At 48.8% G+C, this 26,744-nt stretch overlaps 1 protein-coding gene across 1 annotated transcript in view; it reads left to right on the top strand.

The window, feature by feature from the left end:
• The window catches only part of LOC119378601 (uncharacterized), a 29,294-nt gene extending 5,711 nt beyond the window's left edge, over positions 1 to 23,583 (top strand). The window contains exon 2 of the mRNA XM_037647678.2: positions 23,297 to 23,583. Coding sequence (XP_037503606.1) covers positions 23,297 to 23,561 — 265 coding nt within the window. The 3' untranslated portion in view covers positions 23,562 to 23,583. The remainder of the gene's footprint in view (positions 1 to 23,296) is intronic.
• The last annotated feature ends 3,161 nt before the right edge of the window (positions 23,584 to 26,744 follow it).

Below are 26,744 nucleotides of genomic sequence, written 5' to 3'. Positions count from 1 at the left end.
CCGCGGTTAGGACTTTCATATTAATTTATGTGTGTTTATCTCTGTGCTTGTTCTCCGTCATCGTCCCTAGAATCCCTTGTCCCCATAAATGTTTATTGAAACTCATTCATGCGTATTCTCTTGTCGCCTGTTCCGTTGAGCCACGCACTCGCAAACGTGACGAACTACCACTCGGTCCTTACAATTTTCTGGCGTCTGCGAGACAGGACCAAGCTCTTCCGTACACCTTAGAGCCTCTCGTTGCTTGTGTGTGGTGGGCGGCAATGGACGAAAAGAGAACGCTCGTTGAGTTAGGGAAGGAGATGGGACTCACTGGAGAGGCCTTGCAGGCATGGGTTAGCGCAGAGCAGAAGGACATGAGGGATCAGCGAGCTAAGGAGCGCGAAGAAGCGAGGGTAGCGGCGCAGGAGGAACACGCGCGAGAGTTGGCGCGTATGGCGGCGGAACGGGCGCTCCTTGAAGAACGAAGGCGTGTGTTAGAGGCAGAGCGGTCGAGTCCGAGAACTGTAGGTAGCGAGACAGGTGGTGGTCAGGGTTTTCGCAGCCCCCATAAGATGATTCCTCCCTATAACGAGAAGAGGGATGAACTTGATGCTTATATACAGAGGTTTGAGAGAGTGGCGACTAGTCAAGGTTGGCCACAAGACAAGTGGGCCTTGTCTTTGAGTCTGTGTTTGACGGGCGAAGCGTTAACGGCAGTAGGTCGGATGTCCGCGGAAGACGCTACCGATTACGCCAAGCTCAAGCAGACTTTGCTGCAGCGGTTCTGCTACACGGAAGAAGGATAACGTGTAAAGTTCCGGGATGCGAAGCCTGAAAATGCGGAGACCACACGGCAGTTTGCTGGTCGTCTTCTAGGATACTTTGACCACTGGCAACAGTTAGCCAAGACAGCAAAGACCTATGAAGCGCTGCGAGACAAAATCGTGTCTGAGCAGTTTTTACGACACTGTGAAGAAAAACTGGCGATCTTTCTGAAGGAAAGAGGATGTGATGACCTAGACACACTGGCCACGACAGCCGACCAGTACTTGGAAGCTCAAGGCATCCATAACCTTGCTGAAGGCAAGGAAACCAGAGAAGAGAAGGGAAAGCTGCCTGGCCAGTATAAAGGAGCTGCGACAACAGCAAGCAAGGAAAAACCTCTGTGCTTCCTCTGCAGCAAGCCGGGACATAAAGCTTTTGACTGCTGGACCAGAACGAGGGCACCGAAGCCACCATGCTGGAAATGCAAGAAGACAGGTCACAGCGCCGATATGTGTCCCACCGGCTCTGGCAGACATGGTGAAGCTTCATGCACACTTCTAAGACATGAGGTGCAGAGTGACCCAGAAAAACTGAAGCCTCCGCAACAAGGTGCACGCAACAGTGACGACGTGCTTGACGCTGCTCAAAGCGGTACGACGTGCTGTGGAGCGCTGGAAAAGATGCCGACGGTAATTGGTCGTCTTGAGGGAACCTTGGTGACTGTCTTGCGAGACACCGGCTGCAACACAGTTGTAGTGAAACGGTCCCTCGTTCCTGACTCCAAGCTGACTGGTAATACCCGCGTTATACGCCTACTCGACCGGTCTGAAAAGAGTTTGCCGGAGGCTGAAGTATTTATTGATTCCCCGTTCTTCAAAGGTGTTGCGGTCGCCGTTTGCATGGAGAACCCTCTGTACGAGGTCATTTTTGGCAACATCGAAGGTGCTGTCCCAATGGGGGATCATGATTCCAAGCAAGCCAATTCATCGAAAGAGGAAGCCAAGGATACAGAGACAGAGCCTAAAGTACGGAGTGAGGAAGTGACGGCCGCTGCAGGAAAGACAGGAAAGCTGCAAAAATTACCTGCACCGCAAGTTGACCCCTTAAACGTCAGCCGGGAAGAACTTCGGCAATTGCAGAGTACTGATCAGACACTGGAGGCTTGTTTCCAAGCATTGGACCAAACGATAACGTCCAAGAAACGAGCTACTACCAAATTTGTGCGGGTCCATGTCATACTTTTCCGGCATTACCAGACTGCGGAAGAGCGACACTTCGAACAACTGGTGGTTCCGAAGAAGCTACGCGCCACAGTAATGAAGATGGCACACGAGGGAATGCTCGCTGGACATCAGGGGCAAAAGAGGACAGTAGACCGTGTCCTTGAAGAGTTTTATTGGCCTGGAGTACAAGCGGATGTCACACGCTTTGTAAAATCGTGTGACATATGTCAGAGAACAGTACCAAAGCACCTCGTGGGTCGTGTGCCTTTGGGGAATATGCCCATAATCGAGACTCCATTCCACCGAGTCGCGATTGATATTATCGGTCCTCTGTCCCCAACTTCGGAAAAAGGAAATAGATACGTCTTAACCATGATAGACTTTGCTACGCGCTACCCAGATGCGGTAGCCTTGCCGAGTATTGAAACGGAGCGAGTTGCGGAATCGTTACTAGAAATGTTCGCTCGCTTTGGAGTCCCACGAGAAATAGTGAGTAACCTGATGCACGAACTGGGACGATTACTGTAATTTCGACAACTGCCCACAACGCTGTACCATCCCATGGCGAATGGGCTTGTCGAAAAATTCAATGGGACACTCAAGCAGATGATTCAGCGAATGTGTCAGGAGGGCCCTAAACAATGGGACAGGTATTTGACTCCACTACTGTTTGCGCATCGTGAGGTCCCACAAGCGAGCCTTGGCTTTTCGCCATTTGACCTCCTGTACGGAAGATTCGTGCGTGGCCCAATGTCCATCCTCAAGGAATTGTGGGCAGGCGACAATGCCGATTCTGAGATCAAGACCGCGTATGGATATGTCCTCGAGCTCCAAGAGAGGTTACATAACACCTGCAAGATAGCTCATGAAGAGCTCCAGAAGGCGAAAGCGTCACAGCAGAAATACTACGACAGGAAGACAAGACTTCGACAGCTGTCTGCAGGCGAGAAAGTGCTGCTGCTGCTTCCATCGGACAGGAATGAACTTATCCTCACATGGAAAGGTCCCTTCACAGTCGTCGAAAAACGCAGCGACTGTGATTATCTAGTTGACCTGGGTTCGCGAACGAGCTTGTTCCACGTTAACCTCCTCAAACGATACGAGGAAAGGGAAATACAACCCCATCACCGATAGTGTCCTTTCAAACAAAGATGTGTCATGTTTGCTCAGAACTATCGCAAAATAGGTGCAACATTATGTAAATTGTGTCCTTGTGTGTTGTTGAACTTCATGAATGTGGACAAGTTGTTGTACCGAACAACTTTCTTGAGTGGGGAGATAATTGTAGTGAATGGAGGGAATTTGTGGAAGGAATTTATGTGTTTGTGAATTTTTGGTGGAATTTTGAAATGTTTGTTCGGACTTGTGAGAATGAAGACGACGGCGACATGAAGGCGAGCCAAGGGCAGGTGGCACGCGCGGCGGCGGGACAAGAAAAGAAGACGAGAAAGAAGAGAGGCGCGTGTGGAACGCGCAGAGGACTGAGTGAAGCTAGCCGAAGGACACGCCGGACCAGGGCGCTGTCCGAGAAGTTCGTCGTGGCCGTGCTCAGCGAGGACTGGTGCTTGCCTGGTGTTTCGGGCGTTGGCGGTGGCTCCAGCGAGGACGTGCCGGACCAGGGCGCTGTCCGGGGAGCTCCTCCGGCCTGTTCTTGGTGAGACCTGGGGAGCCGAGGTACCTGCCTGGTGCCTCGGCTCCCCAGGCACCAGTACCAGGCGCGGCTCCTGCTGTGTCGGCGGGCAGGCGTCACGAGTTCCTGAACACCGTCGCCACCTGGGACGGTGCAAGGCCGTGATCAAACGGGAGGCCTTCCGGAGGCCTTGTCTTGCGACGTGTCACCTATGTGCTTGGGCTCGCCTTCGACGAGACTCGTCACCGCACGTGGACTGACCCTCCGCAAGACGGCATCTACAAGTCGTGAGATGTTTTTTTTGTAACCTTGATCGGACATTCCGCGGGTAGGACTTTCACATTAATTGATGTGTGTTTATCTCTGTGCTTGTTCTCCGTGATCGTCCCTAGAATCCCTTGTCCCCATAAATGTTTATTGAAACTCATTCATGCGTATTCTCTTGTTGCCTGTTCCGTTGAGCCACGCACTCGCAAACGTGACGAACTACCACTCGGTCCTTACACTGAGCATTTGAATGAAGGGCACATCTCGAGCTTGAAATTTCATGTCAGTGCCCCTGTAACAGACACCTCTACCAGCCAATAGATTGCAAAGAGAATATTCAAAGCCCAGCATAAAAGGAGACTTTCTCTGGGTCTTGATGCAGTGACAACTCAATAATTTCCAGCACACTCTTCTGAATCCCTAATGTCCAGAGCTCCAATATAAGATGCTGATTATCCTCCTGCAGCACCTTCTGGTCTGCAGCGGTCACGTCCGTCTGTGTGGCCGTATGTGCTAAAGCTATCGCAAAAAAAAAGTAAATTCCATGTAAAAATGGCAAATGGTTGTACTATGAGTCTGGGGCATAACAAACATCTGTTGGGCTCAGCAAAACTGCAGCCTGGAGCGAAGCAGGGTTGACTGGGGAACTCGGATCCTCCGTGTGGGCAGTGTACGATTCCATGGTGTTGCACTTACTGGGTGGAACAACTTCACATGAGTCACCCATAGCGGCGCATGCCACCCACATTTTACAGCGCTGGAACCGCACGGAGTTCGTCACCGACTGCTGCATACAACCATGGCTCAACATGTTTGGCGCCCAGTCAGGGCACGTTTCGTTGAAGAGCTTAGCGGGTCTCCCTGAAGTGCAAGGCACATTCGCTGTCTTCAATTCGGTGCATCACCTTTTGACAAAAATATACCTTGCGCATTGTGCAATGAACATATATCAACTTCGTGGCGATACACAGAGCGAAAAGGTGGAGACAGTTGGACACATGCCTGTTATGAAGTGACACCTGCATACACGAACGTTGCTCTGTCTCTTGAGGTCCTTCCTGTTTATGTGCACAAGCAATGTGATTCTCCGCTTCTCGAACGATAGCTTTTGTGCGGTGACTGGTTTCTGATTACCTTCGCCAAAAAGTGCATCTTCTCGTCTAGTCCTTTTTCATTCGATTTACACTTCTTGTGCAGCAGCCAAATATCGCACAAATCGCCATTGCGACATATTGCATTGACGGGAAATGCAAAAGCCGCACAGCTTGACTTACACTGGTGTTGAACAGTCACTTTTAATTGCGATTGGGCCTGATCTAGATCAGATTTCTTCACCATGATTGGCTTCTCTACGCAAGCTGCAGAAGGGAGCCAATCGCTTCTGAGTAATTTGATCAGCGTCAGGTTTAATCACAATCAGCAGTGCAAAGTGTGACGCTGGTATTTGTGTCATCTACTGCAATGTGCTCGGTGATGGTGTGCTTTTTAAGGTGATATCCCAGAGTTTTGCAGTGTGATGTAGTTGCAAGTTACGTATAGACGATTTTCCGCAGCAGCGCTTGGGCGCAGCCATGTTTAATCACGTGGTCGTAACTGGCCTCCGGCTAGCAAAGCAGCCGTGGCCGTACCACAAAAGCTGGTTGCAGCAGAGTGTAAGCAAGTCACATGCTTGCACAGCAAAACAGTTCTACATGTTATGGATTGTACGAGCGGAAAACAGCAGGAACAGAAACGAAGAACTTGACAGGACAGACGCTCAACTTACAACTGCAGTTTATTGGAAATTCTTTCTCACACGAGAGCACAGAATCGCACATGTGCAACCACCTTATCACTAGAAAGACAAAGCCAACATGAAGGTTACTTATCCGAACAGATATGTTCCGCGCTTTAACTATTTAGATAGCCCATTTCCCTATCGTTCAACGCTATCGAGGCGACACTGATGCACGTGGTTGAGTTTACTTTAATCTGTCCAGCTTCCGTGATCTCCCTGGCCAGTCTGTGTTTTGATTTGCAAAGAACATTAGTGCTTGCGAACAGCGGATTACACCTGCAATCTTTGCAATGAAGAGACAAGTGCGTGGCACCTGCGAGAACCTTCAAAGACGAAGCATGTTCTCTGAGTCTGTCATTTAGATATCGGCCCGTCTGGCCGATGTATACTTTTCCGCAGCTAAATGGAATTCTGTGCACGACCTCCTTGGTACAGGGGACAAATTGCATGGTGTGTTTTTTTTGTGCAACCTTTCTTGTTCATCTTTCCCTTCCCATGATTTTTAACCATGGAGCACAGCTTGGCCAGTTTGCAGGGGGCTGTGAGCACGACGTCAACCCCGTGCTTGCGACCAATCTTCAGATTGTGCGACACAGAATGCACATACGGCATGACAGCAATTTTTTCTGTTTTCCTTTTTTCCTGGGTGTTGGCAGCACCTGTCCACTTTAACTTCTTTAAGAACGTGTCACCCACCGCAACTAGCAGACTGTCGGGGTAACCCGAGCTGAGCAGGCGAGTCACATGCTTGCGGAAGCTATGCTCTGTGTTATGCACACACGATTTTTTCAATGATGAACTAAGGCAGGAAATAGCAATAGCTCTTCTTACGAGCTTACTGTGTGATGAATCATATGGTAATAGACCTTTCTTGGACCTTGGCGAAAATTCCCAGCAAACATGGTCAACTCGATTAAAAAACAAGGTAAATACTGCCGCGAGTGTTGTATTTCATGAGTGTAAGCTTCACCCACAAAGACTGTGGGCAACGCGCTGCGCAGGCCTCGCCGTGATGTGTAGGAAGCTTCGCGATTGTTTTGGAACAATCTGTTAAGAGTGCGCGCCGCACGAGAATGTTCCAGCTTTGTCGAGAGATAACGCCGCCACCAGCGATATCGCTGGAAAGTTCGATAGCGCCTGTATAAAAGCCGACGCGCTTGACTGCTTGTCAGTTGATCGACGGACGACGCCCTGTTCGCCGCTATCATTGTACAGCGTGTATTGCTGTAGTTCTAGTTCTCATTTTCCGGCCACAAGTTCGGCCAAATAAACAGTTTCATTCTGCAAACGCCGACTGCTGTCTTCGTCGACGTCACGACCACGTGACATCTGGTGGAGGTGCTGCTTCATGATCCGGACGCCACCGCGGAGCGCTGACCCAAGCCCAAGCTGCGAAGAAGACGACTCTAAGGACAAACCGGATCCTCGAACCAGCCGCCGGCAGAAGGGACTACAACCAGAGTACGGGCTCCTTCCCGAAAACGCCAGGCAGCCGAAGACCGTCACATCGACCGCTGAGACGATGACTGACGCAGTGCCCCCTACGGCGATCGTGATGCAGCCACCCAGGGAGCCGCCGACGTTCCGTGGTTCGCCAGGTGAAGACCCCGAGACTTGGCTCGAGACCTTCGAAAGGGTCTCAACATTTAATAATTGGAACTGCGAGGACAAGCTGCGCCACGTATACTTCTACCTAGAAGACGCCGCGAGGACGTGGTTCGAGAACCGAGAATCCGCCCTACAAACATGGGATCTCTTTCGGACGACGTTCCTAAGCACATTCACGAGCGTGGTCCGCAAGGAACGGGCCGCGGCTATGCTGGAGACCCGTGTGCAGCTACCCAACGAAAATATTGCCATCTACACGGAAGAGATGAATCGCCTGTTTCGACACGCCGACCCAAGTATGCCCGAAGAGAAGAAAGTGAGGTTCCTCATGCGGGGTGTCAAACAGGAACTCTTCGCTGGATTGATAAGGAACCCGCCGAAGACGGTCGCTGAATTTGCATCTGAGGCTTCCATGATCGAGAAAACGCTTGAGATGCGAACGCGGCAATACAACCGCAGCTTCTTGGCTACAAGCTACGCCGACGTTCAAGCCCTAGGACCCGCCGACCTGCGTGAGACGATTCGAGCAATCGTGCAAGAGGAGTTGCGAAAAGTTCTACCTCCGTCGCAACCTCAAGTAGAGTCCATCGCCGACGTCGTGCGCCAGGAGATCCAGTATTCACTCGGCGCGCCTCAGCTAGCAGAGCCGCAGCCGCAAGCTATTAGCTATGCTGCTGCAGCCCGCCGTCATGCTCCTCCTCCATGCCCCCGCCAAGACGCCACACCGCCGCAGTACCGTCGCCAGACGCCGCCGCCGCCACCGACGTCCTCCCGACCACCTGTCGGCCAGCGCAACACCCCGAGGAAGACCGATGTCTGGCGTGCCCCCGACAACCGCCCGCTCTGCTACCACTGCGGAGAGGCCGGCCACACGTACCGCCGCTGCCAGTACCGACAGATGGGACTACGCGGATTCGCTATCAACGCGCCGCGCCCGCAGCCAGGCGAACGGCCGCGCGACATCAACGACTACCTCACCGGAACACAGTGGCAAGAACGACGACCTTCCCGCTCGCCGTCGCCCGGCCGCTACATGTCACCGCACCGCCGGCCGTACACTGGCCCAAACCGGGGCCGGTCGCCTAGCCCGTATCCGGAAAACTAAGGGCAGCAACCGATGGAGGTGCGGTTGCTGTACGACGAACTACCGAAGATCCTCCGCCGCCGACGACGACGCCGCGACGAAACCTTCAGAACACGACGCGAACCAGACAGACCCCTGACGACGAAATCTCGCGGACTGAAGAAGACCCGACGACGCAAAATGGAAGCAGCGGAACACCCCGACGCAGCCGTGACCCCACGCCACGACCTAACTGCAACGCGAGACGACGAACTAGCGACCTCGACGTTCTTATCGACGGCCACAGCGTCACAGCTCTCGTCGACACCGGAGCCGACTATTCTGTCTTCAGTGGACCGTTCGCCACCAAGCTGAAGAAAGTAAAGACCGCTTGGAGTGGACCCAAAATCCGGACAGCTGGAGGCCACCTGATAACGCCGATTGGTGTCTGCACGGCGAGAGTCACCATCAATAACCGGACTTATCCTGCGAGCTTTGTAATCCTACAAAATTGCTCTAGGGATGTGATACTTGGAATGGACTTCCTAAGTGACCACGGCGCCGTCATCGACCTGAGGTCTGAGTCGATAACGCTAACCTCAGACAAAGCGCTCCCGCCCCACGCGACGCCAGGGAAGCATGCATTGAACGTGATAGAAGAGCAGGTGACCGTCCCGCCGCGCTCCAGCGTCATTATTTCCGTTGGCACCGAAAAACCTGCGAACATTGAAGGCGTCCTCGAGGCCGATCAGCAACTACTCTTGAATCGTCAAATTTGCGTCGCAAGAGGTATAGCCGAACTGCGTGACGGTAAAGCAAAGGTAGTGCTGACAAATTTCAGCCACGAATATAGGCACCTCAACATTGGTACGACAGTCGCCTACATCGACGAATGTGTGGCCGCCAGCAATGCTTTCGCCCTCTTCGATGCTGCCGAACCTGCTTCAACGAATCGAGGTCCCGAACCAGATTTCAACGTCAACCGGAGCCTCCCGAAGGTCAAGCAAGAGCAGCTGAAAACCCTGCTTCTGCAATACAAGGACTGCTTCTCGTCGTCATCACGAATTCGACAAAGTCCGGTGGCGAAACACCGAATTATAACGGAGGAAAGTGCGAGGACCCTCCGTCAGAGCCCCTACAGAGTTTCGACTCGAGAGCGCGAGGCGATAAAGAAACAAGTCGACGAGATGCTACGCGACAACATCATCCAGCCGTCCAAGAGTCCGTGGGCGTCACCCGTGGTGTTAGTGAAGAAGAAGGACGGGACACTGCGCTTCTGCGTTGATTATCGGCGCCTGAACAAAATCACGAAGAAGGACGTGTACCCCCTCCCACGAATAGACGACACCCTGGATCGACTTCACAACGCGACGTACTTTTCGTCGATGGACCTCAAGACCGGCTACTGGCAAATCGAAGTCGACGAGAGAGACCGAGAAAAGACTGCCTTTATAACACCCGACGGCCTGTTTGAGTTCAAGGTCATGCCTTTCGGTCTTTGCTCGGCACCTGCGACGTTCCAGCGTGTCATGGACACCGTACTGGCCGGATTGAAGTGGCAGACGTGCCTTGTGTATTTGGACGACGTCGTCGTGTTTTCCTCGACCTTCGACGAGCATCTCCGGCGGCTTGAGGCAGTACTTCAAGCAATCAAGGCCTCTGGACTGACCCTGAAGCTAGAAAAGTGCCGATTCGCGTACGAAGAGCTCTTGTTTCTGGGTCATGTGATCAGCAAGTCTGGAGTGCGCCCAGATCCGCGGAAAACAGCTGCCATCGCCGACTTCGCGCCACCCACCGACAAGAAGGCCGTGCGCCGATTTCTCGGCTTATGCGCCTATTACAGACGCTTTGTCAAAAACTTTTCACGTATCGCCGAACCACTGACGCTTCTCACGAAGAATAACGTGGAATTCAGGTGGGAAACGGCGCAAGTGCAAGCCTTTCAAGAACTTAAACGACGCCTGCAGACGCCACCCATACTTGCGCATTTCGACGATTGCGCCGATACGGAAATACACACCGACACAAGCAGCGTAGGACTCGGTGCCGTCCTTGCACAAAAGACTGACGGGCTTGAAAGGGTTATCAGTTATGCTAGCCGGTCACTATCCAAGGCAGAAGCAAACTATTCCACAACAGAAAAGGAATGCCTTGCCATCCTCTGGGCTACATCAAAGTTTCGCCCCTACCTCTATGGCAGGCCCTTCAAAGTTGTCAGTGACCATCACGCCTTATGTTGGCTAGCTAACTTGAAGGACCCTTCAGGTCGTCTCGCACGATGGAGTCTGAGGCTTCAAGAATTCGACATTACCGTCGTGTACAAGTCCGGACGAAAACACTCTGACGCCGACTGCCTGTCTCGTGCCCCCGTCGACGTGCCGCCGCAAGACGACGACGATGACTGCTTCCTCGGAAGTATAAGTGCCGACGACTTCGCCGAAAGGCAACGGGCCGACGCGGAACTAGGGGGCCTTATTGAGTACCTCGAGTGCAAGACCGCCGTTGTTCCGAGGATATTCAAGCGAGGACTGCCGTCGTTTTTCTTACGGAACGGCGTTCTCCTGAAAAAGAATTTCTCGCCACTGCGAACGGACTACCTTCTTGTCGTGCCCTCATCACTGCGACCAGAAGTCCTCCAGGCCCTACACGACGACCCGACGGCTGGACACCTCGGTGTTTCCCGCACGCTCGCCAGAATACAGGAAAAATACTACTGGCCACGCCTTTCTGCCGACGTCGCGCACTACGTCAAGACTTGCCGAGATTGCCAGCGACGGAAGACACCGCCGACTAAGCCAGCGGGACTTCTGCAGCCAATTGAACCACCGCACCGGCCCTTCCAGCAAATTGGGATGGACCTACTGGGGCCGTTCCCGACGTCGACTTCCGGCAACAAGTGGATTGTCGTAGCGACTGACTACCTCACCCGCTACGCCGAGACAAAGGCCTTGCCCAAAGGCAGTGCCTCCGAGGTAGCCAAGTTCTTCGTGGAGAACATCGTCTTGCGTCATGGCACCCCAGAGGTCCTTATCACAGACAGAGGTACCGCCTTTACTGCGGACCTAACTCAGGCGATCTTGAAGTACAGCGAGACGAGCCACCGCCGCACCACCGCCTACCACCCGCAGACCAATGGCCTCACCGAGCGTCTAAATAAGACCATCGCCGACATGCTCGCCATGTACGTCGACGTTGAGCACAAGACGTGGGACGCCGTCCTTCCGTACGTGACCTTCGCTTACAACACGGCCGTCCAAGAAACGACGCAGATGACGCCGTACAAGTTGGTCTACGGAAGGAGCCCGGCGACGACGCTCGACGCCATGTTACCCAACGTCACCGACGAAGAAAATGTCGACGCCGCCGCTTACTTACAACGTGCCGAAGAAGCTCGACAGCTGGCCCGCCTGCGCATCAAGACCCAGCAGCACACCGACAGCCGTCGCTACAATCTTCGACGACGCTTCGTCGAGTACCAGCCCGGCGACCGTGTCTGGGTCTGGACGCCAATACGACGACGCGGACTGAGCGAGAAGCTTCTTCGACGATACTTCGGACCGTACAGGGTACTTCGACGTCTCGGCGCACTCGACTACGAGGTTGTCCCCGACGGCATCACGAACTCCCAGAGGCGCCGAGCTCGACCCGAGGTCGTGCATGTGGTGCGCCTTAAACCGTACTATGCTCGTTAGCGCACCTGAGGACTCTAATGTTTGCTTTCTTTATTAGTTTTCTTTAGTATTGCATGTATTCATGTTCTGTTTTTAAGCATCGGGACGATGCTTTTTCAGAGGGGGCCATTGCCGCGAGTGTTGTATTTCATGAGTGTAAGCTTCACCCACAAAGACTGTGGGCAACGCGCTGCGCAGGCCTCGCCGTGATGTGTAGGAAGCTTCGCGATTGTTTTGGAACAATCTGTTAAGATTGCGCGCCGCACGAGAATGTTCCAGCTTTGTCGAGAGATAACGCCGCCACCAGCGATATCACTGGAAAGTTCGATAGCGCCTGTATAAAAGCCGACGCGCTTGACTGCTTGTCAGTTGATCGACGGATGACGCCCTGTTCGCCGCTATCATTGTACAGCGTGTATTGTACAGCGTGTATTGTACAGTTCTAGTTCTCATTTTCCGGCCACAAGTTCGGCCAAATAAACAGTTTCATTCTGCAAACGCCGACTGCTGTCTTCGTCGACGTCACGACCACGTGACAATACAATCTACAATATGTTGCACCAACTGGCCCAGCACACCACCTTATTGCAGTTCTACACGTAATTGCCTGAAAGTTGATAACGTTGAGACATTTGCATTTGTTTGCTACGTACTATGCCACAGCGATATGGGATATGTTTATTCTACTTCGCATTTATGGCGTATGCCTTTAGTTGTATTAACAATCGTCAGTGGCTGGGGTTGCAGGCCAGTATGTCAGCACTCATGCTGACGTAACCACTCTCTTCGATCCAAACCTACGCTTGCTCCTTGCCCACTATTCTGACATCAGTAAAGAAATAATGAAATCAGTTATCGATTTGTGTATTTTTACGCTGAGGACAAATTGTCAGGTATGTTTTGTCTTTTAGGGGCGAAGCTCCTCTTAGTCTAACCTTGTCATGCGTCCGGCGTAAGGCGTAACCGGCAGTATACTACGACCCATCACCGATCCTTTGCAAACTGCCCGCTACTTCGTCTTTGCAAACATCCCACTACGACCCATCACTGATCCATCACTTCACCGACCATAAAGCTGTTATAATGAAGGGGGAATGGAAGCCATGTCTAGCTACCACTTACGATTAATAAAATTTCTTCTATAAATATGTACAGTGTTTGTCACGTCTTTGATGATGTACTGGGCTATCGCTTTGATTACTGCTGGGCGAAACCACTGAAGATTTCACGGTGGAACCATGATTGCTTCAGGAGCTTCACCCAACCTCTTCATCATTCACCCGTGGATACGCTGTGAATTTTTTTATTATTGAGATCAGCTCTGTTTATTTAGCCACGCGTTGTCTCCGAGGATTTGAGTGTAGATCTTGGAAACACTGCATAATACCGATCACGATCAATACATTGCTCTTGAAGCTTCAGGACTCAAATATAAAGCAAATAAAAGCATAGGTTTCGAACTTGGGGCCACGCAGCGCACGACAACGACGTAATAAATTCGAGGCGGAAGGAAACTGCGTCCGCAGATGCTGCCATGTTGAATTTTTACAGGTGCGATCATCTGCTTGCTTTTACTTGCTTAACGCATGCACGAAGATGCTATGGTGATGGCAAGCAGGTGACGCGGCGCTGATGGAGACATATTGAGCCGCGCTGCCAAAGGCCATGTTCTGGAACTGAAAGGCCAGGTGCCGGCAGCGCCATCTCATTTTGATTGCGTTAACCAGCTGCAGAAAGTGGTCTATAGCATGGGAGTGTGGAAGGTGCCCTCGCACCGTAGACTCACTACTCATACCAACCTCCTACTTATCGCTGCCATGGGAGACACAACCCGCAGACTGTGTCCTGGAGGGGCATAGCAGCCCCAAGAAGTTGGGGTGGCGCCACCTGGCGGGAGGCCTGGATGGCGTCATGGCATGGACTTTTTGGCACCCGCTGCGGTGCACCTACGTAACATGCGCTTGCTTCGTATGCTGTTCTGTTGCTTGCAATCACTTTTACAGCGAAAGCTGTTATGAGATCATTTCAACGGCCGTTTTTGGCGCCGTAGTTGTCCGCCGCTGCCGCCGCCAGTGTCCGTAACCGCTATCGCATGAAATAAAAAAAAAAGGAAATAAGAAAAAACTTCCAGGATGGTACGAGGTTCGAACCTGGGCCCTCTGCGTAGGAGCCCAGTGTTCAACCTCTGAGCCATGCTGGTGCTTGAAACTGCGTTGCAGAAGGACCCTGTACAGGCTTCATGTCGCGAAGGAACCACATTAACATATGTAAAGTAGTGTGGTAGAAGAGTAAAATAACAGCCAGGCATCACACAAACGCGAAATCTGTAACCGGGCGTCACACAATGCGAATTGCGCGACGAGTGGGTTGTTGAATGCTTCCAACCCATTACAAAGGCCTTGCGATAATTCTTCATCGTCATCAGCCACAGCATCAACAAAGAGCACATAATGCCTTACAGGTGTTTAACGAGTACCACGGTTCTCCGCAGAATGACGAAAAATTGCGTGGGGGCTGCTTCCCTACTTCACAAAAATTATGATGATTTATAGCGTAGTGGGTTCCTCACAAGTGCACTTCTATTGGTTGCCAAGGAAGCCCGTAAGGCTCCCATGATCCATTTCCTCAGGGTCTCAATAAAGTTAATTCTCTCTCTCTTTTTGTCACATTAACATATGTTATAAAGCGTGGTGGGACAGTTAATAACGACCGGGCGTCACACAATATGAATTACATAACTAGTGGGTCGTTTAAAGCTTCCAACCCATTACAAAGGGCTCGGCCATAATTTTTCATCGTCATCAACCGTTGCATCAACAAAATGCACATAATGCCTTACAGATGGTACCTCGCTTCTCCGCAGAATAACGAATAATGTCGTGATGGGTGCTTCCCAACTTCATAAAAATTATGATTTGTCGTGTAGTAGGTACGTTGCTAATGTACTTGTGTTAGTAGCCACAAGAGAGTTTATAAAGGGCTCTAGAAATGCCGCTCTTCGAGCTTTCGCTGTGACTGTGCTGCGCTTTTCGCGCAGGCCTGGCGTTTCTTGCCTCTCTCAAGCTTCAGATGAATGACGAAAACAGCATCGATAATGCTCCTAGTAAAATGACGAGAAGCTATACATTTTTGCAGTACAGTCGCCAAGAGTGCACACTTTGATCAGGTTTGTTGTTGTGTCACTCTGCTAACATCGAGGATGGGTTCAATTCTCAGCCACGTCAGCCGCATCCCGATGGGGGTGACATCACTGCGCTTAGATACAGCAATACGTTAAGGAATACCAGGCAGTCAGAAATATTCTGCAGTGTGCCTCGTAATCATGTCGTGGTTTTGACACCTAATACACCATATTTCCATTACTAGGTTCTGCTGTTCACTGGCGATTCCTTTCAGAGATATGATGGTTTGCCTCCACAAGTGTTATATGCATCGGACGCATGCACGTCTCTGCGGACCGTGTTTTTGCCGGTGTGCCAAGCCCCGCGCACAGTTACAAAAATGCATGCTGTATTGAGGCTCACTGAAATATCTCGAAAGTGCTTGCCCGACGATACCACCGCAGTTGTGTTTTTTATTGTGTACTCGCTCACTCATTATGTTGTTTAGTTTCACGTTTTCCTTGCAGGAATTTCGGGGCTTCATTTCACTACAAAAACAAGTTGAGGTTAATGTGCACGTTTGGGCTAGTTGGTGATCCATTGATGCAACTTCAGCGCAAACTTCAGAGACAAGGGCGAAAAATTGCGACACACACAAGTGTACGACAAGTATAATGAAGTTGTGTGTGTTTCGCAATTTTCCATCCCTCGTCTCTGAACTTTGCACTAAAGTCGCATCAAGTTGAGGTTAACTGTGGAAACTTCTTATTGCTGTAGCAACAGTATGTCAGCACTCATGCATGTTCATGTACATCGTAGCAACAGTGCTGTTGCATTCGTAAGTACCAGTTTAGATAGCCTGCTCATAAATTAATTTTTCTTGCATTTGATTACATCTGAGCATCATAAACCTGTATGTGGACATGACTTGCGAAGACCAGTCATTCACTCATTGAAGCGAAGGACATTTACTTACTTTGTGGGCCATGTTGCTGGGAGCGCCATCGAAACAGTTCAGAACGCTCATTCTGACTTTCAGGCATTTGTTTTACAGACGATTGCTTGCATGTGAATTTAACATTACCGCTTGTGACCCGGTGGTTGATAGGGCCAGCAGTTCATGCAAATCAGGGTATACGACCACATAATCCCTGACGACTGTTGAGAGAAAATCTTTACATAATCCAAGTATACTAACATCTCAGCATTTCTGAAACCTTTTGTCTGGGGCAGTATTATTTTGTTTAATGTTCCGGATATATTAAATGATTCTTCATGATAGACAGATTCATCTAAAGTCTCCTGTAGCAGAAAGCGCAACTTTTTCAGATCACCGAGATAATCTGCAGAGGCAGACATAACTTGTATGATAAACTGCAATGTAGTCAGTCAGTGAATTGAAAACGTGCTAATTTCATTTGTATTTCTTTGGGACCCATGTTCTAGCCGTGGAGTCTACGCCAACTTGTAGCGAAGTTAGAAGCACTAGCGTGTAAATTTTTTGAACACCGACGTCTTGGAGTATGCGGTGAAAACGGTGAAAACAACGAATGTCTTGCTGTCCTGAATCGCCATTTTCACAGTCCGTTTGGACGGGAGTTCGCCTACTATAAGCTATATTACCAAAACTTTCTGCAGTTTACTTAACTTTCGCTGGTAGGGAAAACATCCACTTTTGACCTTGGGAGATTTGCATTGCAAGAATAAGCAGTGATAACCACTGTATCGCGAAAAAGTGGGTACACAGCGGGCGCAGAAAAGGCGATCCTCGGCCACGGAGCAAGCAAGTCCTTGCCGTTAGTCACATCGCCGCGACCGCCATGCCGCTAGTGCTCCTTCTTGGGACTAATAGCTCTCCTAGATCAAGTCCAGCAAGTGGCCCACCCCTGTAGAACTCTGGACGAAGGGCTCCACCTTTGGCAGCATTTGCTTTCTATCATTTTGTATCTTCATTGAAGTTTTCCCATCACCTAATGAAGGTAACACAGAAAGGGACACGTAGACCAGCATAGTTTACACGTCCAGTCTACTGCGCTGGTCTACGTGCCCCTTTTAAATGCGGAGCATTTCATAGGGAATTAAAGGCACTTTGACCATTTCTATCTGTCTGTCTGTCTCTCTATCGATCAGGCCGTCCATCCATCTGCCCGTGTCTTGGTGCTCCCGTGGTAGTATCATTGCCTTGGTGTATACAGTAAACGCTCGTTAATTCGGATTTCATAGACCGGAAAAAGTGTCTGAATTAACTGAATGTTGAATTATCGAATTTATCAACAAAACAATAAACGAGTGCTTATTACATCAATCTGTTTTCATTTTCTTGGTGAATACGTAAATCTGTTACTTATCTTGTATAAAAGCAGTGTAAAGTCCGCAATTTTTGTCGTGCACGACTTCATTCACAGTGTGACTGCCGCTCAAGATCCCCATGTCTTAAGCAGAAACTTGCTCTGAACCATGCCTTATTACGTACTGCCACCACCAGAAATATGTGACGATAACTTTTTCACAGGGAAAATGGCTGGCAGCTGATCGTTCATCCATCACAATAGTGCAAGTGAGTTTTATGCCATCATGAGAACCACAGCTGAAGCTCATCATCTTCAACAGCTTCTACCATGTTCGAGTTTTGCGAAATTGTGCATGCATTGCCCGAAGTCAAAACGAACCAACTGAGTGCCACATATGCTGTGGACAAAACCGTGGTCGCTGTGCACACGATCATGGCGTCCACCCAGTTCTGACGGCACGCGCACGGCCTACGTCCAGAATCGAAATGACACTGCTTAGCACTGTATCTGCTGCTGAATAAGCCTGGCTGGCTAATGCAGAATCATGGACAGCGACTACGTAGTTATGAAGGCTCGTGGCAAAAATGAAACTACCGCTGTTGCAGCTTTGACCCCGGCCGCCGTTGATTCAATCATAGATAGCGCCCACGCAGTTTGCATGCACCGAGCAAAATTGAAAATGAAACATCTGTGCCGCAGCCACTGAGGCTTTGGTCACTAACAACACAATTGTGGTAAGATTGTGGATCGCAACCACACCTTTATGAATGACCATGGCCGTTTCGGTTGTTCGTGAACGCTGTTCTCACTCCTTTGTGTCGCACATTTGAGGCGCTTCATGCTAGGCACACTCCAAGAATCGTCCAAGTTAACCAGGTTGTGGCCAAATATGATTGAGTTAACGAGAGTTTGATGCCATTAAAGAGTACATATGCTTGCTGGTACCAGAGAACATGTCCGAATTATCCAATCTTCAGAATTAATGGGGGCCAAAGTAACGAGCTTTTGCTGTCCCAAAATTGGCATAGGAGGACGTGAGTCTATGAGGAACATGATTCACAGGTCTTGATATGAATAACGGGACTACCATGTAGAGTACTTCATGAAATCCTTTCCGCCTGTCACGTGTAGCACATGCCCGCGTACTGCAGCCAGTGTATGCAGGTATGCGCCACAGGTGAATCGCACCCTATATTAACCCATACTTTGGAAACCTTAATGCGACCGCTTGAAGGAGCGTGTGTTGCAGGAAATGCTTTGCCGGCGCTGGCATCGTTGTCAATGGGAGAAATATCCTGATGGAAGCAAAGAATAAAAATCACAGTCCAAGCTGGAATTGGACTGAGACATTCTGCATGGCATTGTCGTTTCTATCAGCTTCTTATAATATGTACAATATTTGAGCTCTCTATTGTTAAGGGTTTTCGAGAAAAAAGTGGCACGTGTGTGTCCCACTGACCACTGAAAGACATTCATTCCAGAAAAAAAAAGGTACTTTTGTTTTTTTGTGTGAACTTGCTGCTGCCTTACAAACCACAAAGGACAGAGCCTACAAACACCTACTCTCCATCAGAAAAAAAAAAAAATTAACTACATATCCATTGTACATCCTCTTGCTAATGGCACTCAAGCAGCAGATGTGGGTACTGGACATGCCTGCAACAGTCTAATTTTTGTCCATGGAGGAAGCTAAACTGCTTCCTCCACTGGAAGAGACTTCCCTGTGTGAAACAGAATGAAAACTGGATACTGCAATCAGCTGCACACAGTGTTAGACTGGCTACGCTTTCGGAGATATATCACTGAAAGGTTGTCAGCTTTGCATTGCACAAACTTTCGAGGAAACTGCATGGGTAGGAACGAATAAAACCACTATAATAGCACATTTAGGAACTCGTGAGTATGAAATAAACTTTTCAAGCTTACCGCTGATGCTGAATCGGTTGGAGAGCGTGCCAAAATCTGATGAAAAAAGGATACAGAGCGTGCAAGCGCAATGGTTCATTTGGAACACAGGTATGTGCTGGTAGCCTGCAAATACCATAAGAACAACTACCAGAACCGCTTTCTAGAACGTCCATGCGGTCGCACTAAATGTCTGAAAGCAATCAATTCAGAGGTTTTGACCTAAAAAATGAGAACATGGCGAAAAAAAAAGTCCCACTGCTCCAAAAAGGGTTAACCAACTTACAGATAGTGGAGAGCCCTCGGTCTGTTCAAGTTGCACGGGTATCAGCGATGAATGCATTGAGGTCCCATTTTGCAGCGGCTCAGAGAAGTCATTCACTGGGCTGTGACAGTGAGTGGGCGTTAATGTACTCCATGATATACAATTTCAATATAAAGTGCTTTCTTTGATTTTGTAACCACCGTAGCGCTGCCTCGAAGCTTTTTATTGGCTGCCAGCTTGGTTTTTACTACTTCGACTGTGCAAGCGGTCGTACCTAGATTAACGCAATTTTCAGTGAAAGCGAAATGGGTGCTTTTGTGGTACTTAGCGGTAGTTGAGCATTGCATGTGTATGCTTATGAAATGCACATCATTGTACCGTAGTGGCTTTCCCTTCGTGGTGATAAAACTGACGTCTCTGCTCGAATGCGCAATACCATGAACCACCCTTTACACGCGAGTGTGCTCGATGTCCCTGGTAAGCCCACAATATGCGCACACTTGCTCAATATACACAGAGACGTTGATCCACCTTGTAATGCTTGGCTCAAAGCAAAAAATACAGCATAGGCTGCTACTCACGGCCTGCGTCCCATGCAATTGATTCCAACAATGTGTGGGATCCACAGGATTTTTTTGTGCCAGTCCTCATTCAGTGTGTGCAGAAATTTCCACTGTGAAGTTAAACCATCTGGCCCACCTTACCATTTTGTTGCAGTTCAGGTCTTGTTGGGCTACTTGGGTCATGCTTCATTAAATGGAAATGATGCACAGCACCAGTGAAAAGACAGATGAAGTGAAAGGGTGTCACTCACAGCTAACTGTATTCCCAGAAGAAGGCATGCTTGTTGTGCCACACACGTGCGGCAAAGTCCTATGCACCCTATGGTCGCTTACAACCCGAGCAACAAAATACGGCAGATCCCACACACTGTGGGAATCGATGTAATGCGAAGCAGCTGGCAAAGAGCTGCAACATCGCCTCGTGTTGTTGTTTGAGGCAGGTAAACTCATTCATACCGTGGCATCTAGTTCACTATATATCGCATGTTTGACATGCGTGCATGTATGTACAATCCGGTATATACCATGCTAATGAAACGTATATTCTGGAATATAGAATGCATGACCTGTCATTTATGTTCATCATGCACTTCTTTCACGCCATACCAATTTTGGTATATATCCAGTTAACGAAACGGCCGGAAGCGCACCATGACAGTGTCATCGAAATCATACCGTACATGACATGCATGTCAGATTTGCATGTTAGGATCTGTCATTTACGTTCGTCATACTGTCACGTCGCGCTATACGAATTTTGGTGTATATCAAGCTAGCGAAATGGCCACGAGCTCACCATGAGCGTGGCATGTAAATCATGTCGTACATGACTTGCATGTCACGATTTTCACGCTACCACCTCTTCTTTACGTCCATCACACAGTCTCATCACGCAATACCAGTTTTGGTATATATCAAGCGAGCGAAATGGCCGCAAGGGCACCATGAGCGTGGCATGTAAATCATGTCGTACAGGACTTGCATTTCACGATTTTCATGTTACCATGTATAAGTTATGTTTGTCATACAGAAATGTGTCGTCATACCAGTTTCGGTATGTGTCCATTCATTTAAACAGGCCGCGAACGCCCCTAGACTATGTAATGTAAATCATGCTGTACATGACATGCGTGTCATGATTAGCACTTTAGGACCTGTCACTTATGTTCGTCACACACTCTTGTCATGCGACACCAATTTTGGTATATATCAAATTAACGAAACGGAGGCAAGAACCCTAAGACCGTGGCATGTAAATCATGCTGTTCATGACGTGCATGTCATGATTTTCATGTTATGATCTGCCATTTATGTTTGTAATATGGTCATGTTATGTCATACCAATTTTGGTGTACATCTCATTAACGAAACGGCCAGGAGAGCACAAAGTCGTAGGCGGCTAGATAGATAGATAGATCAGCTCAAAGTCGCGGAAGTTCACTAAGAAATGCTTCGCATTTAAAATGGCCGCTCCGCCCACAGCCGTCCCTCCCACAGAGAGGAGTGGCACAAATCCAACAGCACCTCCTCATTTTCGTGATGTCATGCACTTCCCAAGTGTTTCAGACTTCCCCGTACAGACACGTGCTTGTGTCGCTGGTTCTAGGTTGGAAACTTGGAATGTCCTAGTAAATTTTGTTGAGGGTTCTGACATTGCTTCTGAGCCAAATGTAATGTAGTAGGTTGTAATAATTAACTATTAATAAGTGTAGTATTTACATTAGCTGAGGAAAAGTACTTACAGTTCCAGCCAGAAACCAACCAGTATGATTGTCTTTCACCTGTGAAGGGCATGCGGAGCCTGCATTTTTCTTTTGTTTACAAAAGACCAGTCATTATGATGCTTGATCCCCTCTCAGTCATGATAACATTGTGAGTGTTGTGGGATGCCGTGTCGATGGAAGGACGCATCCCAACATAAAACGTAACAGCTGTTTATTAGTGAAGTAGCAGCAGCGGAGCGAGCATACCGACGCTGCGCTCAGTCGGGTAGCGAAGGAACGATTACTTCCGAGCTTGGCAGCTTGGTTTTAAAGCCACCGTCGATGACGTAAGCCTCCGGTGACGCTGTGGTGGCGCTGTCTCTTATCGGAGACGTGGTGTAGCATGCAGCCGTGTCACGCAGGGCTAGCGAGTGACGAGGCGGAGGCTGTGCCGGTTTGTGCGCACTGTGTCGCCACAGTGTCCTTGGTCATAGAGTTCATCTGTTTATGGTAGCAGAGTTCCATGTGACACCGTGCTTGTTAATTTAATTAATAAGCAAATTTTTTATTAGTAAGCAGAGGCTCAGCAGCACTGACGTCAGAGGTGAGCATTGCTGAAGCACAAGCTAGACGGCGCACATGCGGAGGAGCTCTCATCCCTGCAATACAATGGGAAGAGTTTCCTGTGCATACAAGTACGTCTGTCAAGTAGAATGCTTTGTTGGGCGAATTTTGTGCATGGTCTTAAAGGGACGTGAAAGAGCGGGATGATTTTCCTCCAACTGGTAAGTCATTGTGTTCTGAAATTATCGCACTTGCCACGAGAACACGCCTGGTAAGCGAGGAAAAAGAAAATGCGAGTGGCAATGCCACCTTGACATTTCCGTGCCACACATCGTGACGTCATATATTTTGATGGCACCTACTAAGTCCTACGTAGTTCTTTATCAGTAAAAATAAAGTACATTGCCCTCTGAGGGGGCCAAGCCCTTAACATACCAAGTTTAGGGAAATTTCGTTGAGCCAATGTTGCCAAAATATGAAAGATATGCTTTAAAGTCCACAACATCATGTGTGTTGATTTCGGTGTGCAAGTTAAAAAGGATACTTTGACCTTGATTTTCCCCTTTGTTAATGAACGTATCTCAGTGCAATTAGTGACATTAGAGTTCTCAGAGTATCAATCTACACCGATTGAGTGCTTCACCTTAGTGTCCCTAAAAGTAAAAGCAGAGTAGAGTGCAAGAACTCACGGGACGAGCACTTGTCTCTCTTGTTGTGCCCTGCGTTTATTTTATGTCTCAAATTCATTGCCTCAGTATAATTTGCACTTAGATTTCACACTTCAATTTTGCATTATGGAGTATCGTAATGATCAGTACATTTTTCAATATACATCTTTAAGTTGCGCATTTTTGTAGCTACATTTTATACCATTCTCTGGTTTTGTCTATGTAATGTGTTTGTGCACTTTCTATGCAGCATGGATTCTGGTGGAGGTGACGGTCTGACTGGCACCGAATCGTCAAATGCTGGCAGGCATGGCGGTGCAGTGGCCGGTCCATCTGGGGCCGACGTGGACCAGGCAGCCGAGCTCCAGGGCCTCGGCATATCGGTGTTCAGTGGGGCCGATTTGGAGCGAGGTGTCCTGGAAGAGATGGATCGCATTGTCCAACAGAAAGAGGCCGAAGAACGTAGGAAGGTCACCGAGAAGAAGCTGCTCGCTGTGCGCAGGGACATCACGTGAGTTGTGCTTCCCCAGGTGTGGCTTTGGCTAGTGGCAATGCAGATGTATTTGGGCAACCAAGGTATGTTCAGCAGTGGTGGCTGTGCTACATTGCCGTAGAGTTACACAACTTCATTTCAAGCTCCTATCTCTTGACTGGGGCCACCTTTTGAATCGCAAGACAACGAGGCATCAACCTCAGAAGCTGCAGCCTCCTTAATGTGTACACGCATATATGCCCTCACAGCTGTGCCAGCATTCACGGTGCCAGCACTTGCGTAGATGAGAGCCATGATAGATTGGGCATGGTAAGAGCCAACTTTGCCACCAACCACCATTGGCAGAGCAGAACAAGAATTGTCTTGGCTCTAAATAACAGCAGGGGTTTTGCGAAAGTGTAGCCAGTAATATTGCTTTAAAAGGCAGCTAGACGTGAGCTTGGATATATAAAACCTGGACATAATAAATATTGTACGTGTAAGAGTGACAACATTTTTTGGTAATCCCATGCTGCAAAGTGGTAACGAAAGACGAGACTGGAATTTGCTGATACGTCAGGCTGACGTCATCACGGCCAAGCTTTTTGATGGCAGCTTTGAATAGGCTTACACGGAATAAACCATGCGTAGTGTTCGTCCCGTTCTTGTGTGCGCATTATTACACCCCTGGCTGCCTGGCCGCAGGCGTACCAGAGGGCTGATAGTTGTAGCAGCAGATACACACATTGCATATGTCATTACAGTAGGTGTCAAAATAAAATCCATGCCTCAGCAACATAGCCCATTGTCCTACTGGCTTCATGCGTCTGAAGCTTATATGTTGGCCTGAAACGTTTTATAGAGAATTAATTGTGGACAGCATTTATTGGGCCACAGCTGGCATGTGTGTATTCAAGTAGGGTGGCCATGGAATATGTGCAAATAGAATGTGATGCAAGCTTTATATGGTAGTTTTATAGCCAGTAGATGGGCAATAAGGGATACGGTAATATGTAATTGGTGCCGACGTGGACCAGGCAGCCTCGTGTAACTTTCCTTCGTCCTGTCTTTGCGCTGATTTTTTTTTTCAAGTTTTAACTTATGTACCAACTAGCCCGCCTTTTGCCACTTCTCTAATTGGTGCATTCTTCTTGTTTCTTGCATTTTCATAGCTCTTGCAATCCTAGCAGCCACCCCCATTTGCAGTGAACCCTCGTTATAACAAAGTGAATGGGACAGCCTAAAAGTTCGGTATAAGTGGTAATTCGATAAAAGCTCAACGAAGGCGCCGAGCTTAAATTATGCTACAATTGTGAGCAAGTCGAAATGTGAGATATTCAGGAAAGCAAATCTTTATTGGAGATGCAGCAAAGGCCTTGTCTGTCTCATCTTTTTGCCAGACGCAAGCAATCTTTGCTCCTCTTTGCTCACGCATTGCATGAGGCCATAGTCACTGCACAACTTAGTTCTGCAGCAGGTGGACGTAATGTGGAGTCTGCGCCATTGTTGGCATTCCACGTGGCTGTTCATTCATCGGCTCTTCATTCAGGCTACGCAGAACTATGTCGACTTTTCTGAATCCATAGCTGGAGCGACAACAGGAACAAAAGCACGGTGCCTACCAACCTGGAAAACCTGGAATAGTTGGGCAATTTGGACATGCAAAACTCGGGGCATAGTCCCGTAATTTTTCAAAAACCTGGTCGTGTCATGGAAACTGTCTGATGGCAGCCTGTACAACCATCACAGAAAAAAATCTTTACCTTTGATTAAAGCTTTTAAAGTCGCTTTTTCAGCTGCAACCACAGTAAATGGCTACGCAGAAGTGTAAAAAGAAGGACAGTGCATAATCATTGCTTCTACAGATCACACAGGATATCTTCATTCCCAAGCATGACGTTACTTGTGCCGATAAATTAGGGCTTGTTTGTCTTGGCCACAGTCTCGGCTTGGCTTGAAGGTATTCTGGTTAGGCCAGAAGCAATACCAGCAGAGCCTTGCCAGGCCGAGTCTTCATTTTCCACCTTTCCCCGAGGAAAAAAAAAAACAGCCCGACCCATCAGAGGGGGAGGTTGACAAGAGATGGAGGTAATGTTGAACAGTAGAGGCCATATTAAGTCTTCGGCGTGCAGTGCCATTTAATGTAACTGTTGCTTTCCTTGAGCAAAATAAACTTAATGTAGTATATGCCCACAAAAACTTAACACTGAGCTAACCAACCAGGCTGGCATAAAAATACACGTCACCAGAATGGCGCTTGTACTGAAAGTAAGTGAGGTTTTGGTTATTGCTCTGAATGTGCTGCACTGAAGAGGAACCGTGCATACTTCCTCCATAAAAAGCTCTTTGCATCTGAATTCATCAGGCTGGTGAAATTACAGACACAAACAAATGTTGTCTTCGGCGTCATTGAAGACACGAGACGTAGTAGAAAGATGTAGAATAATTTTCTTAAACTCAATAACTTGCATGTCGCACAGGCGACTCTACACCACACAGGCAAACAGCGTGGGAGAGTCTGTCATCAACGTCTTCTTCTTCTTTCGCGACCCACACCAAAAACCGCACTTGTTAGAGAGGCGCTAGCGATGTGCCAACATTCGGCCATTCTGAAACCCTTAACGTTCTCGTTAAAGGGGTCGCGAAAAGAAAATGAAGCTGCCCGGTTGTAATTTTTACTGCTTCAATCAGCATTGGGTATGTCGATCCCTAAATATTTCGGTGCAGTCTATATTTAATAGCGCCCGTTTGAAATCCTAGCATTCTTGCGCTCCTAAAACAACAATGCGGCACCGCCGGCTGCCATAGGCACTAAGTAGGTGGTGTCACATTAAGACATTTGAAATCATAAACGTATCGTTAACCTCCACTTGCTCTAAAGTAATAGATTTATACGAAAGTTTGGAAGTAATAAAATAATGCAGCAATTTCTCACAGTAGTGCTCAAAGTATGAAAGCTCACCGCGTTCTAACCCATGTGGAGCAATATAAGAGGTGTTTGAACGGCGCCCACTCAAGCTCCTAGCAGTTTCCGACAGACGGTGTGCTCGTCTGAGCCACTTTGGTTCAGGGTGATACATGTGAGCAAATGTAGTGAATGCTCGTTTTGTAATTTTGTATAGCAATCAAATCGTCTTTGCGTCTATTATCGCGTCGTGTACCCCGTCTTTCGTTGTCTTTCGGGGCATAAAATAATGAGTACTTCTCCTGACACGACTTGTATGCG

Source organism: Rhipicephalus sanguineus, unplaced genomic scaffold (assembly GCF_013339695.2).
Source record: "Rhipicephalus sanguineus isolate Rsan-2018 unplaced genomic scaffold, BIME_Rsan_1.4 Seq8931, whole genome shotgun sequence".
In the NCBI taxonomy this organism is placed as follows: Eukaryota; Metazoa; Arthropoda; class Arachnida; order Ixodida; family Ixodidae; genus Rhipicephalus; species Rhipicephalus sanguineus.
This window is presented reverse-complemented; position numbering and strand designations above follow the sequence as displayed.